We start from the raw sequence: 20,477 nt of genomic DNA, 5'->3' as shown, positions 1-20,477 counted from the left end.
CTAAATTTTTAGGTTCTAATTGAGAAATGAAAGCAACATTACCAAAATATCTTCTAAGTTGAGCTCTGGTCATCATCCTTTCCGAGGGATTGTCCATAATATCTTCTTGGGGATGATACTTATGAAATCACCATTCTTTTGGTAATTGAGAATTTTCGTTTTCTGTTTCTGGCATTTGACTTTCAACTATGTTCTGATCTTCATGTTCTAATTCTGGTTCAGCCTGACTATTGATGTTCTGATCGCTTTCTGGCTGTTCTAGTTGTTCTGATTGTTCTAATTAGAATCTATAACATCATCACTTTCTAATGTTCTAGAAGTAGAGTCAGTTTCATCAAACACAACATGAATAGATTCTTCTACAACTAGAGTCTTTTTATTAAATACTCTATATGCTTTACTATTATTAGAATATCCCAGAAAAATCTCTTCATACGATTTAGCATCAAATTTAGCAAGATGATTTTTCTTGTTATCTAGAATAAAGCATTTGCACCCGAAGATATGAAAATAACCAATATTAGGCTTTCTACCTTTGTATAGCTCATATGGAGTCTTTTTAAGATAAGATCTTACCAAAGCCCTGTTTAGAATATAACAGGCAGTGTTAACTGCTTCTGCCCAGAAATACTTTGATAGATTAGAATCACTTAGCATGGTTCTGGCCATTTCTTGAAGTGTTCTATTCTTGCGTTCCACCACTCCATTTTGTTGAGGTGTTCTAGGTGCTGAGAAGTTATGGAAGATTCCTGACTCGTTGCAAAAAGCATCGAGTTTCTGATTTTCAAACTCTCCTCCATGATCACTTCTAATTGTCGTGATGTTGTATCCTTTCTCATTTTGTATTCTCTTGCAAAGATGAACAAACATGTCATATGACTCATCCTTATTTCTAAGGAAGAGTGTCCAGGTGAATCTTGAATAATCATCTACAATAACAAATGCATAGAATTTTCCTCCAAGACTAGAAGGAGTAATTGGACCAAATAAATCAAGGTGTAGCAATTCTAAAGGTCTAGAAGTAGAAACCATGCCCTTAGATTTAAAAGAAGTTCTGGTTTGTTTGCCCATTTGACAAGCATCACAAATGTGATCTTTTTCAAATTTCAACTTTGGCAAACCACGAACCAAATATTTCTTAGACAGTTTAGAAATAAGGAGCATGCTTGCATGTCCAAGTCTTCTATGCCATAACAAACTAGAATTATCAATAAAAACTAAACATATATCTTGGTTATGCATATCAGAAAGATCTACTAGGTATATATTTCCAAACCTTTTTCCAACAAATAAGGTTTTATTATCATGCATGTTCTGAACTTCACAATGAGAAGGTTCAAAGATCACTCTTCTATTTTTATCACAAATCTGACTCACACTTAACAAGTTATAATGTAATCCTTCTACTAAGCATACATCTTCTATTGAAAGATTAGAACCTACCACACCAATACCAACGATTTTACCTTTTGCTTTGTCTCCAAAGCTTACTATACCTCCCTTTTTCTTTTCTAATCTGGTGAACTTGTTTTTGTCACCAGTCATATGCCTAGAGCAAGTGCTGTCCATGTACCACATCTCTATTTTCAGCTCGCTCCTTAAGCACACCTGAAAAGATCAAGCAGATTTAGGTACCCAACTTACATTGGGTCCTGGAGGATTAGTGGTAACAGGTGCACTATGATTTTTCTTTTTGTTGAAACTTTGATGTTCTAAAGTCACAACATTAGAAACAGCATTTTTCTGATTAGAAACACGATTCAGTTTAGAAATGCTATCATAGTTAGAACTTGTCTTCTCTTTAGAAAATGATTCTGAAATTGACTTTAGAATTCTAATCTCAGTTTTCAAATATTCATTTTCAGAATTCAGATTTGTGCATTTTTCTTCAAGATGTGTCAGATTACAACTTTTAAGATCTTTGATTTCTATAATAAGATCTTTGCATGTAACTTCTTGATAAAAAGCATCTTTTAAATGATTACTTTCATATTTTAATTTTCTAAAATCTTTCTTTAGAACTTTATGCTTTCTAACAAGCTTCTCAAACTCATTGCAAAGATTATTGTAAGTATTTAGAAGATCACTTTCTGATTCGGGTTCAGAAATACTTACAGTGCTTTCATCATTCTCACAGATCGTTGCATTTGTTTCGTTGATTCCAGCTTTCTGTGTTGAAGTCAGAGTGCTGATTTCTTTAGATTCAGAATCGATAGTAGCCATTAGACAGATATTAGCAATTTCTTCTTGATCGCTGTGGCTTTCAGGATTAGAATTGTCTGAATCACTCCATGCAGCTACAAAGGCCTGCTTCAGCTTCTCTTTTGTTGACTTCTTTTTCAATTTAGGACAATTTGGCTTGATATGTCAAGGTTTGTTGCATTCATAACAAACCACTTCAGAAGGTTCTTTCTTAGGCAAGTTACTATTTTTGGATGGAACGTTCTTTTTGTTAAACTTTTTCTGTGGCCTTCCATCCTTTCTATAGAACTTTTTAAATCTTCTAGCAACGAGTGCTAAATCATCACTATCAAGATCAGAAGAACTTTCTTCACTGGAATCTACCCTCAAAGCCAGTCCTTTCTTTTTCTTATCTTCTATTGTCAAAGAAGATTTCATTTCTTCTGAAACTAGAGCCCCTATAAGATAATCGTAAGTGATAGGAGTCTCTTTGTAATTCATGATAGTTCCTATAGAATCTCATTTTCTAGGTAGAACTCTAAGGATTTTCTTAACAAGCTCATCTTCTGAAATTTCCTTTCCGAGAGTTCTCAAAGGATTAACTATATTGGTAAATCTAGAATTTAACTCTGCAATAGTTTCTCCTTCCTTCATACTAAACATTTCATATTCTCTCCAAAGAATGTTTATTCTGGATTCTTTTACTCTATCTGTACCCTCATAGGTTACTTTAAGTTTTTGCCATACCTCTGTTGCAGATTTACATCCAGACACTTTGTTGTATTCAGTTGCATCTAAAGCACAATGAAGAATATTAATGGTTTTTGCAGTTACAGCAATGTCATTCCAATCAGCATCGGTATATTCTTCTTCTGTTTTTCTAACTAGCTCATCTCCTATAGTTTTTATGGGAATACGAGGACCAATGATAACATTCCTCCAGCAGTTTATATCAACTGATTTCATGAAATTCTCCATTCTAGTTTTCCAATAAGAGTAATTAGAGCCATTGCACAAAGGAGGTCTAGAAACAGATTGTCCTTCTAAAGAAGAAAGAGAAAGTGAGGTTGCCATGGGATCTTATCTCTTAAGCGGTTAAGCTTCGGTAAGTCAAGAGCCAAAGCTCTAATACCAAATTGTGGGTCCCGTATATGTATGGCACAACCCAAGAGGGGGGGTGAATTGGGTTTTCTAAAAACAAATATAAATTTTAGAAATTCTAAACAAAATATAGAATTCTAAGTGCAGCGGAAAAAATACAGAACTCGTGAGAATAGATTATGGATTAGAATCACCTCACAATGTTCTATTTATAAAAGATAGAAAGTCTGTGCAAAGTACAACTATCGATTAGAACTGCTTCACACTAACTTATTCAATATTAGAACTTCTTTATGAAGGAAAGCTATTGAAATTAGAACTTCCTCATAAAGTTTAGAAGATCACATAAGACCGTGTGAGAGACAGTTATTGAATTTAGAACTGCTTCACAAAGCCTTAATCAAGTATCAGAACTACTTTATGATGGAAAGCTATTATAATTAGAACTTCCTCATAAAGTTTAGAAAATCAATTAGAAACCCAAGCAGTGAAATATACTGTGAATAGAACAACAGTTATAACATGGTATATTCACTTATTAGAATTCCAGAATTCTAATGTTCAGAGAAAATAAGACTTATTACCGTTTTAGAACATCTGAATCATTAACAATTTTAGCGTTTCTAAAAATTAAATAGAAGTGTAATAAAAGTAATATCAAGCAAACTTCAGAAATTAAAAGATGAACACAGTGATTTATAGTGGTTCGGCACTAACTCGTCTACATCCACTCCCCAAGACGCATCTTGAGATCCTCAACTATGTTATCTCTTTTCAAGGGTAAGAGACAAACCAACAGTACAAGGCAATACATCAACACCTAGATCTACCATTTTGTCCCACTAGATTTTCCAAAGGTTCTAGTTAACCTCAACCCTTTCTGTTTTTGGCAGAGTACAGAAACTCAATTCAAGACATTGAAATCCCACACATGGAGATGGTCGCTTGATAACCTCTATTACAATAGCTTCTAACCTAAGCTATTACACAAATGTTTATCAAATAAAAGCATGTCTACTATAAATTACAAAATCTAAATAGACAGAAGGAAACGCACATATAAGCACAGGAAAGACAGTTTATCAGATTAGAAGATCGATTAGAACACAGAACTGTTTTTCAAAAGTAGTTGTAAAAATATTTTTCTTCTTTAAAGATAAAAACGTTAAGTGTAAAGATGAAAAGAAAAATGGGGGTAGAGAGTAAGTTTTGAGAGAAAAAGATTTGATCAATGAAAGAATGCTCTTAAAACGAAAACTCTTACTTCACCAAATGTTCAAGACGTGAAAGCTCCTTTATATAGAGAGCTAAGAAGCTGTCGCCTTTAGAAAGAGATTTTATTTTGAAATCAGAATATCTTCTTTCCTTATTTAGAAGATATGAAAAACTTTGTTACCAAAATTTTATTTTATCATTTTTGGTAAGAGAATAAAACACGATTTTGCTTTCCTTTAAACAAAAGATTTTCGGCAACATTATTTGGAAAATAATTTTACAGAAGGATTCTCTTACTAAAAACGAAAAAGATTCTCCTTCGTTTTTAAGGTAAGAAAATAAATTTAAGTACTTTAGATCTTTCAAAAAATATTTTCGAAAAGTGTATTATTTTATTACCAAAAATATTAGAGAAGAAATCTTTTTAGTTTTAGGAAAATAGATCATTTCGATTTAAGGAATATTTTTCGAAAATAAATAAAAGAATTTATTTTGAAGGAATCTAATTTTCCGAAAAATATTTTTGAGAGAAAAATAAATTTTTGTGCTCATATATGGATTTTCCCTCTATCCTACAAAATATCCTAAAATACCTAGCTACTAGGATCTTCGAATATCTTCACACTCAATGTAGGATTTGCCTTGTACGATTTCTTTCCATAGTAATTCTGCATAAAATAAAATTAGCACAAATAACATAATTTAAATTTATTTGTTTTGTATTAATCATCAAAATCCGAGACTAGAAATTGACCCTTGACCCAACACTTTTATCTCTATAAAAACTCCTTTTTTTTTCTCACTTCTCTTATGGTCACAAGAGCCATATTTCATTAGTAACGTGCTGTGCCGCAAGAAGCAGCTTAGTGAAGCACCAAGCAGGCATCATTAGAAATTACAGTTTGGATTTGGAGGAGTTTTTAACTCTATGATTATGTTATTAAACAATGATTTTAATTTTGAATTATTTTCATATGAATTATTTATCACTGTCTTAATTTTATGACTTTATGTTGTTAATTTATGGTGGTTCCATTTTAGCATTTTATACTGGAGGAAACACGTTAGAGGTGGATTGCCTATGTGTAATACGAGAAATTGTATTAAAAAAGCGCCAAGTCGTGTGGATAGATTTACTAACCGTGTTGAGCTGAATGATTTCTGCAAAGATAAGCTTGAGAAGGGGTCTTGGTATTTGTGCTCACAGAGGGCAGCAGAATTGAACCATGTACCATGTTTTTACTGTATTGGATGCTTTGAACAATTAGGTGCTAAAATAAATAGTATAAGATTATTGTATATAAAAAATGATATAGGATTATTGTACGTAAAAATGATTAATTTTGTTTTATGATAATATTTTAATTTAATATGTTTTGGTGGTCTAATTTTTTGAAACATTTTATTTATATAAAACTAATTATATCAATTAATTATTCAAATTTAAATTAAATGAATTAGTTTGAACTCTTATGTGAAGTCATAACATACTCTTAATTAAATGTGTTAATAAGAAATAAGTTCAAGACCCGTAATTAATTAAGGGATATTTAATAATATCATTCAATATTCTAAGTTAAAAATTTTAGCTCTTATTACTCAATACAGTAATTTTAAATTTACATTGAATAAAATAATTTAATAAAATTTTAAATAATATTACAATTTTAAATCTCCATCAAAGTTTCTAGAATCATTTTATAAAGGGAAAATTATTATTTTGTCCCTGAGGTTTGTCATAATTATTTAAGTAGTCCTCGACATTTATATATATATTTATAACGTCTCTGAGGTTTGCCACCGTTATATTAATTGGTCCTTCCTCAAAAAAATACACTTTTTCTATTAATTTTGAGAGGAAAAGACGAAATTATCCTTTGGAAAAATAATTATTTTTTCCCTGAGATTTGCCATAATTTTTAAGTAGTCCCCGATATTTATACAAATATTTATAACGTCCCTGAGGTTTATTTCCGTCATATTAATTGGTCCTTCCATAAAAAAAAAATACACTTTTTCCGTTATTTTGAGTGAAAAAGACGAAATTATCCTTTATAAGTTTTCATTGACATTATTGTCAATCCCTTTCCTCTAAAATACCTAAAATTCAAAATTTCACCATCTTCCTCAACCCAACACGGTCTTCATTGCCACTACCGTGTCTCTGTCAAGTATCATCTCCATAACTAGATCACCAACAAAACTAAAAGGGAAAATAATTATTTCGTCGCTGAGGTTTGCCATAATTATTTAAGTAGTTCCCGCCATTTATATAAATATTTATAACATCCCTGAGGTTACTTCCGTCATATCACTTGGTCCTTCCGTCCAAAAAACACACTTTGTGCTGTTAATTTTTAATAGAATGACCAAACTACCCTAAATCCTCTAATTAAGGAGAGAGAGATAAATAGATGAAGGGTGATGATGGCTTGATTGAGCTTGGATGTTGGGTTTTAGTTTTGGTGGTGATCTGGTTATGGAGATGATAGTTTTCATTGACATGGTGATGGCAATGAAGACCGCGTTGGGTTGAGGAAGATGGTGAAAATGTGAGTTTTAGGTATTTTAGAGGAAAAAGATTAATAATAATGTCAATAAAAACTTATAAAGGATAATTTCGTCTTTTCTACTCAAAATTAACGAAAAAAGTGTATTTTTTTTATGGAAGGACCAATTAATATGACGGAAGTAAACCTCAGGGACGTTATAAATATTTGTATAAATGTCGGGGACTACTTAATAATTATGGCAAATCTCAGGGACGAAATAATTATTTTTCCAAAGAATAATTTCGTCTTTTCTTCTCAAAATTAACGGAAAAAGTGTATTTTTTTATGGAAGGACCAATTAATATTACGGTGGCAAACCTCAGGGACGTTATAAATATATGTATAAATGTCGAGAACTACTTAAATAATTATGGCAAACTTCAGGGACAAAATAATAATTTTCCCTTTTATAAAATTAGTTTAACTTGTATTTATATGTAAAGAGTTTATTTAATCTGGTTGAAATTAAATGTATAATAATTTAAATTTTTAATTTTATTATCTACATTATTAGAAATCAATCACAAACTATCAATAATTTTATTTAAAAAATTATTATTTATTTAAAATAAGTATCTATGTATATCTTAATTTTTAAACTTTTTTACTTAATCCTTTTATTTTATGATTGAATTAGTCAATATATTTTTATTTTTTCATAAAGTGAATATATATATATATCAACTTATGTTTGTTCAAGTCATCATTTTTAATTTTCTAAATTTTGAAAAGTCTATATAGCCTATGAAACTATGTATACTAAATAATTTATAAATTATAAATTAAATTAAAAACTAAAAGTATAATATATAAAAAAATAACCTGCAAAATCAGCATTATCTAGATTTTATATAAAGAGAGGTTGTAATGTATTTTAAAAATATAATAATTTTCAATAAAAACTAAAATTGAAATCGAAATTAAAATCAAAATCAAACAATTAAAATTGAAAAATCGATAAACTATATTAGAACTGCACAAAAAATTTAATTCGGTTTGAATCTGATTATTTATTCCTCCAGTACCAATTCAGATTTCTAAAAACGAAGGAATTCAGGTTTCTAAAAACGAAGGAACCGAATATTTTCCATTCCTCTTAATAACCATGCCGGAACCGTACTTGCACAGCCTACTGTCATGTCACTTGGAAATAGAACCCGTACTGTCGTTCCTCCCGCTATCCTATAATGGCGATCTGTTTTCTGTCACCCTCGAAACCGGTAACATTTTCTCCTTCATTACAAAACAAAAGGCCACCACCCCTCCTCCGCTGCAACTTCGCTCTTCCGACCATCGCCACTACTGAACCCGAACCCGTCTACACATCCGTCAGGTCCTTCGCCCCTGCCACAGTTGCCAATCTTGGTCCCGGATTCGACTTCTTGGGTTGCGCTGTCGATGGTCTAGGAGACTTTGTCGCCGTTCGAATTGATCCCTCCGTTCATCCCGGCGAGATTTCTATCTCTGACATTACCGGAACCCACGCCAGTAAAAAACTCTCAAAGAACCCTCTATGGAACTGCGCAACTATCGCTGCTATTGCTGCCATGAAAATGCTTAATATCCGCTCGGTGGGTCTTTCTCTTACACTTGAAAAGGGCCTTCCTTTAGGGAGCGGCCTTGGATCGAGTGCTGCCAGTGCTGCGGCTGCTGTTGTGGCGGTCAATGAGATTTTTGGTGGAAAATTACAAGTTAAGGATCTTGTTCGTGCTGGGTTGGAATCTGAAGCTAAAGTTTCAGGTTATCATGCAGATAATATAGCGCCAGCAATAATGGGAGGGTTCGTATTGATTAGAAATTATAATCCTTTAGAATTGATGAGCTTAAATTTTCCAGAAGAGAAAGAAATCTTCTTTGTGTTGGTAAGTCCGGATTTTGAGGCACCCACAAAGAAAATGCGGGCTGCTTTGCCGGCAGAAGTCGGGATACCTCATCACGTCTGGAACTGCAGCCAAGCTGGGGCGTTAGTTGCTTCTGTGCTGCAAGGAGATTTGGTGGGGTTGGGCAAGGCACTCTCAAATGATAAAATTGTGGAGCCTAAAAGGGCACCCTTGATTCCTGGAATGGAAGAAGTGAAGAAGGCGGCCATTAGTGCCGGAGCATTTGGGTGTACAATTAGTGGAGCAGGGCCTACAGCTGTGGCGGTGATTGATGATGAGGAAAGAGGAAAGGAGATTGGAGAGAAGATGGTGGAGGCCTTTCTGAAAGAAGGAAATTTGAAGGCTGTGGCTATGGTGAAGAGGCTAGATAGAGTTGGTGCTAGGCTTGTTGGCAGTGTTCCAACCTGATAATCAAAGTGTAATTTTCTTTTTCCTTTTGCATTTTTGTGTTTAGCTTTTATCTGTTTTTCAGTAGTCTTTCAGTTTTGTTTGAGAGAATGGTTTCTAGATAGCTTCAGAGAATGCTAATAATTGTAGTGTTTATTTATTTCCTTGTAACAAATACTATTTTGGAAACACTAGCAATTTCGATTTCAAATTAATCTGGCCATTGTCCGCCTTTATTTTATTCTCTTTGAAGATGTACATCCTTTAATGTTCTTGTCATTGTATTGCTATGCTTTAATGGTGGAACTTGCTGCACCCTTTTTTGGTTATGAGGATTCTGACATTTGCTCTAGAAAGATTGGAACAGATTCACATGTCTAGAAGATAAAATATGCACACTCTGAGATTTGTAATATGGATACATCTAAATTCCATTTTTTGCTTGCATGAGCTAATTTTGCAACAATTTAGGAATTAGCTCTGCCAATTTTCTTCCTGTGATATTTTTATGAATTAATCATATGTTTTTGGTGCTATTATGCATAGCATCACATTACTATTCCAGGATAACACTCATGGTCCTAATGTTTCTTCAGATCTTTGGATTTAGAGGAGGTTGGTTTTCTTCCAAAATCTAGGCACCTTGTTGAGTATATACCTGATAAGAGTGCGAAGATGTCTGTTTTATTTCATCTTTGTTTCCTCCCTTGATCAGAACAAGTTATTAGTTCTCTTTTTGGTTTTAATTTTGCCAATTGCAGATGCTAATTCGAAACAAGTTTGGAACACGAATTCTCTTTGCTGTTCCAATCCCCAAAGAAAGCTCAGCTTCTGGAAACTTGATTGAGTCGAACTTGAAGCCAGGTTGAATAATATTTGCTAATAATTTTGTGTTTGTTTTAATAAATATGGTTTTGAGATTTTTATAAAATTGAACTGGACTAGATCTTCAGGTATAAATAAGAATACAACAGTCAATGCTTAGGTTCCCTTCTTGGTTGGAGCAGCGGATGAAGCAATTGGAGGTGCCTCATTGGCAACAAGTATCCTTCATTTTTTCCTGATTCAGCAACTTTATTTTGGAAAAAGTATTACACTGAGGAATCAAATAGGCAGCAGTTGGTTTTGTAGTTGATGTAGTAATTTATTTTTCTTAACCAACTATCAGAATCTGCATCACAAAAGACCGAGTTCTATAGGGGATAATTGAGAATTAAAATACAGATTCACCATGGGGACTTTAGACTTTTGTAAATAGTAATTTTTAAACTTTAGTATTATTTATATTTTACCCCTCATAATTTTTTTTACTATATTAATTAATTTTAGTTTAATATTTAATTTATTTTTGTTTGGATTTTTGTGACCAGACATTTGCATTCAATTCCTAATGCAAATTTGGTGCGCCGAACAGCCATAGTGAACGCTTTTGCCAAATGTGGTGAAGTTGTTTTTGCAAGAAAACTGTTTGATTCAATGACTCAGAGAGATCCTACTGCATGGAGTGCAATTATTGTTGGGCGCAAGCAAGGAAATTATTGGATTTGTGTCATTGAATGTGGCTAAAGTGTTAAAGGTTAATGAAGAGAGATGGGCCCGTGGCTATATCTAGAAAAATAATATTCTGTAACTATTGGAATAGGGATACCAAAAATTGTCCAACCTAGTAGGGCCCATATGATCAAATAGAGCTATATCTATAATGGTGACCACTTACTAATGCTTCAAAGGTTATAAAAGAAAGTAACAGAGGAGCACTATTTAAGCATCAAGACCTTTACCAATTACTAATGCTTTTGAGTCTAAAAAATTTCTTTCTTTAGCCTTATACATCAAAGGACAATACCTTTTACCAGAAAAGGAAGGAAAAAGGAAAAGAAACTGATGTTTGGATTGGTCTAAAAGAGAAACAGTGGAGCACTTGAAGCATCAATTAAGAGCTTCACCACCATAAGTTTGTATTGTAATACTCTAATTTAGTTTGTGGGTTCCGTCATTTATGACAAGAATGGTCTATAAATTGATTTTTGAACTTGTTATACAAACCTAAGGTAGTTACAAAGATTTAAGATAGGTTATGGTGATTTTATTACTAGCCAAGCCTAATGTTATCCTTGGTTTCAGTTAATGTACAAAATTCTCTTTGAAATTACAAAATCATTCAAAATTTTAATCTACTCGGTTTGCATTGGTTCGGTCAAATATCATTCAAACTTGTCCAGTCAACAATAAAATATTTAATTGGTACTTTTTCTATGATTCAAGCATCTAATTACAATAAATAACATTGTCGTTGATTTAATAATATTTTGGTCAATAAACTGATTGGAGAATAAATTTAATTGATGGAAAAAAAAATAATGAGCTGAAACTGAAAATATAATAAAGGTCAGGCTCAAGTAACTAAGCCAAAAAAGAAGTCAAGTGAATGAATTTTTCCAATACAAACTATAAGTTGTGGCACAATGAAGCAGCCCAAGGCAATAATCTCGTTCTAAATAGTTGGAACAGGAAATGGTTTTTAAATATTTTTATACTAAAAATTTTTTGAAGAAACTAAAACTAACAATAATTTTTGGACTCCATTTACTGAATTGTAATTTAATTTTATATATATATATATACTGTAAATATTACCAAATAGAGCTAAAATGCCGTCAATCCCATTGCAGTAGAAGCTGCAAGATTATATATATGTATATATAGGATCCCCACGTTGGTGCATTCCATGTATTTCTTTGTTGAGAGCTACCGTTGGCAATATAAAGCCACAGTATAGGAAATTCTAAGAGCAAGAAAGATAAACACAATTCCAAGTTTTAGAAAATAGAACTAATTTGTATAGCTAAACTTAGAGATTGGGAGAGGAACAAACAGAAATGGATATCTTTCCTGTTGTTTCAGTCAAAAAGCCATAAAATAACTCGATATACCAATTTTATGTATGGGGATGGAAGCTAAATAAGAATGAATACCACAGACGTCCTCAAATTCAGATTACCGCCTATTAGGAAAGCACCATCAACTTTGTGTAGATGACCTTTCGCTTGTAGAATAGGATGCTCCAACAAACACTAGCTGTGTCAAGAACTGGAGACCTCTTTGCTGCAGACAGGACAAACCTGCAGTTTTAGAGGGCAGGAGTCATACAACACATTCTTCACATCATATACCAATGGTGATCTTTAAACAAGTGATTTACTTGCCATTTGTTCTTTAAAAATTTAATTGGTAGAAAAGAGAGCAAGAGCAGTAATGCAAAATCAAGAAGAGAGGCAAAAACATGGAATAATGACATTCTCGCCAAACCCAGGACGTTTATCATATAACAAGTAGTTAGGGGAATCTGTGAATTCAATTGAATTATTTCTGCATTTTATGCTGTTATTTTTTCAACAGAAAAGAGCTGTTCCATTGTTTGGTTGGGAAGATGTGTAAAAGGATGGAAGTATCCATCTCCATTCTGTCAGGTGGGCCCAACAAATTGAACTGATTGGCAGGAGAGGAGGTACCCTTTTGATAGGCTTCCAAATTCTTAGTATAAAAAACGCATGCCAAATGATTCTTACTCCAACCAACAACATTAAATTACTTTTTCTATCTATCCAAACAACATTAAATTAAGGAGAGAGAGAACAACAGAGCATCAATGAACAATACTCGACAACAATTAATAATTGATTCTTTTCATCCACAAAAAATTCTAATACGCAGAGGAAAAGCATCCAATAAATGAGTAATTTCTATCATTTCGTTTTATATTACAATAACACTGTCCCATTAGTAGGCTGAGCACCAATTTACTATCAAATCAACAATGGCCGACATTACTATGTTTAGTTCAACCGAACAATAATTGTCCAGATGCATTCAGAAAAAAATGGCATGATTAAGAAAGCAATAAAATCCCTTCTTAGATTTGTGGATAACCAGCAAGCTCAAAGTGAAATCAATTACACTGGCTTGGTTGACAAAACTGTCAGGCAGGAATTTTTCAAAGGACCAGCTTCCTAAAACTTCGACCCTTCCCGTGTTAAAATGGTAACCAGAAACGAGATGACAAGAAGAGGAACAAATATTTTGGCTTGTCTGGGCATATGGGGAGGAAATTTAATTGTTAAAAGACATAATTTTGTATTCTCTCATGTTAGTTTTAAAATTATCATTAAATGAAGAGGATTAAAAGACGACCTTTTTTTTTTTTTTTTTGGGACGCGGGGAAATATATTCTACCTCAATTTGGGGGGTAATGACTTTTCACCATATGTGAGGGGAAGGAAAGGCAAATACTACCCTCTCTTTCTAGGCCCCGTTACAAAAATTTAGAAACCAACCCAAAAGGAAGGAAGTTGCCACCATTGCCTTCCCCTCCACTCCATGTCTTTCCCATCCCTCCATTTATTCTCTAACCATGATTAATTGAACAAATCATCGAGTTTAAATTGAAACAAAGAGAAAATTATTCATTTATCTTATCATTCATTGATGAGCTGTAAATCTTGCCAACTAATTATAAAATTAAAAACATAGTGCAATAGGTCAAAACAAAAATATAAGAGTGCAATATGTTAAATAAAACGTCAATGGTGCAGCAGGATTTTCCTAATCCATTCAAGGATACAATATTTTTAATAGACTTTGGCCAATTATATATTAAAATGAAATGGCTTCTAGTACACAGACAGACTCTTGAGCCATCAAGCTAACTAAGTAAATAATTTAAATTTTTATGCACTAAGGTGTTAATGGCTTACCCAAACTATTTTCTTTTTAAAGCTTAGTGTTACGCAGAGTTGATGAAATCGAGGCAACATTAGAAAATTAATTTAAGAATCTCATGCATGTACTTATGTCCTGAGTTCTAATAGAAATATCACCTGTTTATATTATTGAATGAAGTGTAATCTTTATATAAAAATGCCCAACAAAAAAGAGGTGAGAGGAGGGACCTAACCTTAAAAAATAATAAAAAACAAAAACCTAGGTGGTTAGGTTAATATGGCATAAAATGTCAGTCCATTAGAAACAAAAATTTTCAGTAAAATATAAGCCACAAGCATGCTTTCTGAGTGAAAACTACAAAGAAACAACACTAAGAGATTCTCTGTAGAGCTACCAACATAGGACAAAAGAATCATACCTTGTTTATTTTCAACCAATCATTTATGCATTCTGAATGGTAGGAATGTTTGCAAGAAAGCACTGTTAGGGTCTCACCATCATCGTAATCTAAACGACATATGACGCAGCTGAAACACAAGCATAAATATTTAAGTATCACATACCGACTATTGCGATAAAATAAAGCATTTGCACTCACGAATCATTGCTTCCGTTCTGACTGCTTCCTGCCTTGAAGTTTACTGAAGGCAGAGAGGCAATTGTATCAGCTGAAAGCCCCCTACTCTCAGTTCCAACAACTTCACCCAATGCAAGCAACTCCTATAATGATCAAAGCATATACCATAAGGAGTAAATCAAACTAGAAGCTTCACCACTAGAAGCACCAGATCAAAGCCTAGCTCACCTCATATGAAAGCTCATCTGGATCGACCTCCTCCCATGCATCCTGCAGATTCAAGAGCAAATGAGAGGAATTCTAAGACAACAAAATTAAGTGTAGAAAAAAACAGATTCTACATTCTGGACAAGGGCTCATTTCTACACATTTTCATTCACATACAAACATAACTAGAAGCTACCATTAAAAGGGGATACTTTTAAATTATAAACACTTTGGAGTGGAATGCAACACTAATACTCTTTGAAATTATAGCATTTAACATCCTTTGCATGGAGGAAACAGTTAGCCTGAAAAATATGGTGGCAATACAGTAAATTTTATTCTCCAATGCATTTTTAAGGAAAGAAATCGAACAAGTATTCCTTTAGATGAATAAACCTAATAGATATGATGCGACCCAGAAAAATAATTACTTGGCATATAATACAATAACTTTAATGAATTTAAAGCTAAAATAAAAGTACAAAATGATTGAGAATCAATAGCCAAAAAAAAAAAAAAAAAAAAAAAAAAAGAAAAATGAGACAGACACAGAAAAGGCAATCTACAATAACATATTCCTCAAGGGCTGGGCAAGTAGCCATTTATAGTGCCACAACATTATTTGGTTCAATAATGAAAGGAACATTACAACAAAGCTTCTTGGAGTGCATATTTTACCATATCACTAGGTTTCATTGGGCAGAATCAATTTATACCAGGTGTAAAACCTCCTATCCTAATGGCTTCTTGATCAGGACAACTTATAAACTAGAGTTCAAAGCCTGTTTTGAGGTTGATTTTGAAGCAAGCAAAGGTAGCAAATAAGTGGAAAAATTAGGCTACCATAAGGGGAACAATAAGTAATCAAACGAAAGTAGAAAAAAAGATGAAGAATTTAGCTGATCTGATTTGCAGATTTGGCATTGCAAAGAGTGCTCCAGATAGTAGTTTGAAGGAACTAGAGATTCTTTGATGCTATGGAATATAAATTAGGATTGAAAAGGACGGATTCTAGCATGAAAAGGGAAGTATTTCAGACCAGAATTATATCATATTTGATACCAAAATAGAAATGAAACAACAAGATTGAGCTCCACACTCAGTTCATGAGAACTTACACCCACCCCCCACCCCCACCCCTTTTTCTTCTTCTCTTTCCATTTCAAAGGATACAAAGACATCACATTTAGGGTTGAAATGTATTGTAAAATACAACCACAACTGCTAGAAATTTTCTCTACTTCTATTTATGTATGCTTCTTAAAAAAAAAAAAAAAAAAAAAAAAAAAAAAAAAAAAAAAAGATTAAAAGCACAGATACACGGACTCAGCTTCGCTCCAAACCAAGGAACCCAAACTCCTAGTACTTGCACTAAAAATACAAAACTAAGAAGATCAAACACAAATCAAATAAAAAATCTTACAATGTAAACAAACAGCCAATACTGCAAAAGACCAATTATTTCCAGTTTCCAGCAAGAAAGAAATCACAATAAGAAACCTGAACCCCCTAAAATACTAGACCAACAGCTAATTTAATAGCAAAATCATCTCTCTCTTTGAAAGGACTTAAACTGATGCAGATTCAGCATGGGTGTTTCTTAGCCAATTTGCGTGCTAGATTTACAGTTTTAATGTTACTTTGTTTGAATTTATCTCAAAACTTCCTAGTCAGTACAGGAGTCAAATAAACAATGAGCCTTCTCAGTTGTATTAATAATCTTAGACAAAGTAAACCAGAATGTTAATGTAAAAAATGTCCATTTTTTCTAAGAAATAAGAGTCCAAGTAAAGGTTTAGGACTATATTTTGAAGTCACCAATATCATGCTTGGAAAGCATTACTATCCAATATTTCAGTCAACAAAACTCTAGCAAATTTACATTAAGCACTACTTTACTGAGGATAATAGTTCTCTTTTGTTTATTTCATATTTTCCCTATTTTTCCTTAAAATGGCCTGATATGCCATTTCAATTTACGCCCTAATTCTGGATTCTAGAAACCCTAGCTCTAATCTCTAAACAATATGACCATTTCTTATGATGAATAGGAACAGGACAAAACAAACAAGTGGCTGAAATGAAGGTTCCACAGGGGGAAAACAATAGTGCTGTATAATACTTAATTTAGAAAATACTACAACACAGTCTTAGTTTACTGTCAAAACAAAGATATGGATGATTATGCTACACAAGGGAACAGGTATTATCATTATAAGCATCAGGAAAATATCTGAAAACTAAAAAATGTTCTTGAATCAGTATTTAGGTTGTGGCATTTTTAAAGATGATTCTTGCCCCAAGTTATCAGTCCATAAACCAAGTTTAGCCGTCTATGTGCCTCAATGAAGCTCCATCTATTTACCCATTAGTCCATCATTACAACATCCAATTAATCCATAGCTTTGAAGATTTTGTGTAGATAATGATGTAGGTAATGATTATTAGGTTTCAAAAATTTAGAACTTACAGTTTTACCTTTATCTAAAATTTTGATAACTCTTCTGTAAGTTAAGCTTATTGGTAGCATATTTACAATCACTTAATGAAGATACTCTTCATCAGTCACTCACTCCTACAATCCTCAATTGATAGATTAAGAATAATTTTGCACATATAACTTAGTACTTGGAATTAAATTTTATGTTTAGAACTTGTAGTTTTCAATCTTTTTCTTCATTGGGACATCTTCAAGTTAAGCACCTTCATAAGTTAAAGCAGAAAGAGATACCCAAGTAGCTACTTAAATGAGGTAACCCTTATTCAGCTAAGATGGTAAAATACACAAAACCAGTAGCTAGGTCCAAGGACTTTATCAGGGTTTATTAGAGTACCATGTTAAGAGCTTATTGATTCTTTTCAGCTAGCAGATGTCTTTGTCATAGAAATTATTTCATCTTTCCCATCTTTTTTTCCTTTTTGGATCTATCCAACCCTCCCTCAGTCCTCTTCTATTGCTTCTAGAACATTTCTCTCTTTGATTCTCATTTTTCCTACTTTTTTATTATTTCTCTCCTCATTCCTTGGCATTTTGGAGAACTTTCACCTTCTTCAGTTAACCTTTATTTTTACTAAAAGCAATCCCCCTCAATTGCCAGTTACAGGGAGTGTCAACCGCCCAGCATAAGTTAAAATCCAATCACCCTTAGCCCACTGTTCCACTGTTTCATTATTTTAAGCTTATCAATTTTTCCCACATATACTCTCTTTGATAGTTGCTTGTTTGTGATATCAAGTTTATAATCTTCTCTAGTAGCAAGACTACCTCATAAGTTATCCCCAGGAAAAATAATTGAAAAGAACCATTTCAACTTTATATTCACATCTTCCTATTAAAACAAACTAAAAGAATAACTCCTTGATTCTTGACATTGTTAGGAAAGACTAACGAGTGACGAAGTCTGTTAAGAAGTTTCCGATTAAATATAAACAGCAGCATCTAGAGTAGAAATAAAGAAAAAGAAAAAGGAAATTTAACCAGATGCCTTAGGTTGGAGCTTCTGAAGACGTAGGCAAGGAGCATATTTTCAGTATGTGATATTTGTGCAATTGACTTCTACTTAAATGTTAATTTTTCAACTATTTTCTTACCATAGGAATGTTAGAATCATTGAACCACAGACATATTGGGCAAAACACAAATTAGGCTTACATTTGTATTACAAAGATAAAAGATTGACTATCAATTCAAATAAATGTGATACATCATGAAAGAACTGAAATTTCTGATAGCATGTCATGTGATTGAGACAAATTTTCAGGTGAAGGAGAATAGAAAGAATCCTACAGAGAGACAAAAATTTGTACCTGGGAGTTAGCACCAAGATCCTCAACGTCCTCAACTTCTCCTGTAAAGAAAAACAATAATATAAGTTTGACTAGACAAGACAAACTAGCATATGCCTCATCAGTTGAAAACATGGCGGCATTTCTCTTTCAACACTCACTCTCATTTATTCCAGCAAGAGCCAAGAGTCTAGCAGCCATTTCCCTTTCTTCAGCATCTTGTAGGGCTCTAGCATAGGCCTCATCGCTAGAAAACATGGCTGGGTCAAGATCAACAGCAGGATTATTATCAACATCAGCATCAGTATGAGCATGCACATCAAAAGCATCCATGCTATCATCTACATCTGTGCCATCCTCCTCCTCCTCTTCATCATCATCATCTCCATCACTGTCATCATCAGGATCACCAAAATCATCCTCATCATCTGGAAAATAGCTTCCAGCTTCCCAACTTCCATAATCACTCCCCTCATTGCCGAATCTCAACATCATGTATGCCCTTTCCTAATCCATAAATAAGAACATCAATGAAAATACCATGAAGAATAACACCTACTAACCAAATCTTTCAGCCATCAAAAGCCCAATACTTTGGTCGTCTAGTATATTCAGTTGTCAGAAGTTAAAACTTTGAGCTCAACAAAATATAGCAAATAAACAAACCCATAAAAATTAAAATCAAGTTTGTTGAAAACCCAAATGAAGTTGAGATTAAGGAGGCATTAAAGGAGTGAGAATCGAACAATCGCTAATCTACCCTAAATTATCCTGAGAAATCAGAAAGAAAGAGACCTGTTCTTGGAGGGTACGTGCAAGAGCGAGGTCAGCATCGACCTGACTGAGATTAGTGAAGGGAGTTCTTCTAGAAGACTGGCGTGGAGGCTGGGCTTCCTGTTCCTCTTCATCTCCATTATTATCGTTTGCAGAACCTAAATTAAGGTTCTGTTCCTGCTCTTGTTCCCTCTCGCTGTCGTTGTTATTGTTATTATTGCCAATACTCTTCGCTTCTCCTGAACCTAATTTAGGGTTGTTCTCCATTCTTAATATATGGATTGGAAAAGGCTCTCCGGTTTCTTGGTTTCTTGCCCTTTTATATGGTTTTCCGAATGGATCGATTCTGTTTTGTGCCTCTGGCTTGATCGAATCCGAAGTAGAATATTTGAAGAATCAAAAAGATGTCGGATTGAAGAAAGAGAGAGAACTTTAATAGTTAGTTAATAAAATCAAAATCGAAATTTAAGAATTGTGAGAAGAATACAAAAGGAACCGACCCTGCTATCCCTCCTCCCCTCTCTATTTTGAACTCGACAGCCGCTTTACGGGAGCGTCTCGCTTCTAATTGCGGGCCCAAATCCTAATGTGTGATTGATGTTTAGATCATCGATATACCCCATAATCCTTCAATTTGCATTTATTATCGTCTTGGTCCTTGTATTTATATATATGGAGTAATATTTTTTTTTCTGAACACTTAGTACTGTCACACGGGCAGCCGGGCCAGGCCCGGCCTGGACATGTTCATTTTTAAAAGAAAAAAACTATTTTCATTCAAACTAAAAACTAATTAAATTCAATGAAATAATTAAATAAATTGAGATATCTCAACAGATTAGAAGGGTCATGGTTCACAATCCACCTTAACTAGTCTATATGTAATTTTAATATAGAAAATCAGATCTACAGCTCGTGGACAATTTCTAAAGGCTAGTTGTGTAAATTTTTGTTCTTTTTATATAAAGTTCTACTTGCAATAATCTTCGTAGTTATGACTTTTACCACAACATGGTTGCAGTTTTCTCTGACCTCCTAAAGTGGGTAGTTCGCAAACGTGTCTGGTCCAGCCCGTGCAGGCTCACTCTCAAAGCG

General features: G+C 33.4%; 2 protein-coding genes across 12 annotated transcripts; one reads left to right on the top strand and one right to left on the bottom strand.

Moving 5' to 3' along the window:
- The first annotated feature begins 8,064 nt into the window (after positions 1-8,064).
- LOC105634575 (homoserine kinase) lies at positions 8,065-11,084 on the top strand. 11 transcript variants are annotated; one of them, XR_016318483.1, is made up of 5 exons: positions 8,065-9,347; positions 10,078-10,180; positions 10,270-10,359; positions 10,485-10,573; positions 10,687-11,084. XR_016318483.1 is itself a non-coding variant. In XM_012217448.4 (2 exons), the coding sequence occupies exon 1, from the start codon at positions 8,237-8,239 to the stop codon at positions 9,335-9,337; it is 1,101 nt and encodes a 366-aa protein (XP_012072838.1). In that variant the 5' UTR covers positions 8,065-8,236; the 3' UTR covers positions 9,338-9,347; positions 10,078-10,600. The 11 variants fall into 11 exon arrangements, 1 of the variants encoding a protein (XP_012072838.1); XR_016318485.1 differs by having other exon boundaries at positions 10,262-10,359; XR_016318487.1 differs by lacking the exon at positions 10,485-10,573.
- Positions 11,085-12,133: 1,049 nt separating this feature from the next.
- LOC105634576 (RING/U-box superfamily protein) lies at positions 12,134-20,005 on the bottom strand. Its single transcript, XM_012217449.4, has 7 exons — positions 19,404-20,005; positions 18,770-19,115; positions 18,630-18,670; positions 14,844-14,885; positions 14,637-14,758; positions 14,457-14,565; positions 12,134-12,438 (listed from the first exon to the last, which is right to left on the bottom strand). Exons 1-7 carry the CDS (start codon positions 19,647-19,649, stop codon positions 12,400-12,402), a joined length of 945 nt encoding a protein of 314 aa, XP_012072839.1. The 5' UTR covers positions 19,650-20,005; the 3' UTR covers positions 12,134-12,399.
- Between the last annotated feature and the right edge of the window lie 472 nt (positions 20,006-20,477).

This window comes from Jatropha curcas, chromosome 1 (genome assembly GCF_041381405.1).
Source record: "Jatropha curcas cultivar XTBG-Jc1 chromosome 1, XTBG_Jcur_1.0, whole genome shotgun sequence".
NCBI lineage: Eukaryota > Viridiplantae > Streptophyta > Magnoliopsida > Malpighiales > Euphorbiaceae > Jatropha > Jatropha curcas.
The sequence above is the reverse complement of the archived record's forward strand: the minus strand, read 5'-3'. Positions and strand labels throughout refer to the sequence as shown.

Excerpts from the sequence above, each read along its gene's own strand:
- LOC105634576 (XM_012217449.4), bottom strand. The coding sequence starts at position 19,649 with ATGGAGAACAACCCTAAATTAGGTTCAGGAGAAGCGAAGAGTATTGGC. Across the intron at positions 14,886-18,629 it reads ATCTTGGTGCTAACTCCCAG|GATGCATGGGAGGAGGTCGA; the intron begins GTACAAATTTTT and ends TTGAATCTGCAG. Across the intron at positions 14,759-14,843 it reads CAGATGAGCTTTCATATGAG|GAGTTGCTTGCATTGGGTGA; the intron begins GTGAGCTAGGCT and ends TGATCATTATAG.
- LOC105634575 (XM_012217448.4), top strand. The coding sequence starts at position 8,237 with ATGGCGATCTGTTTTCTGTCACCCTCGAAACCGGTAACATTTTCTCCT.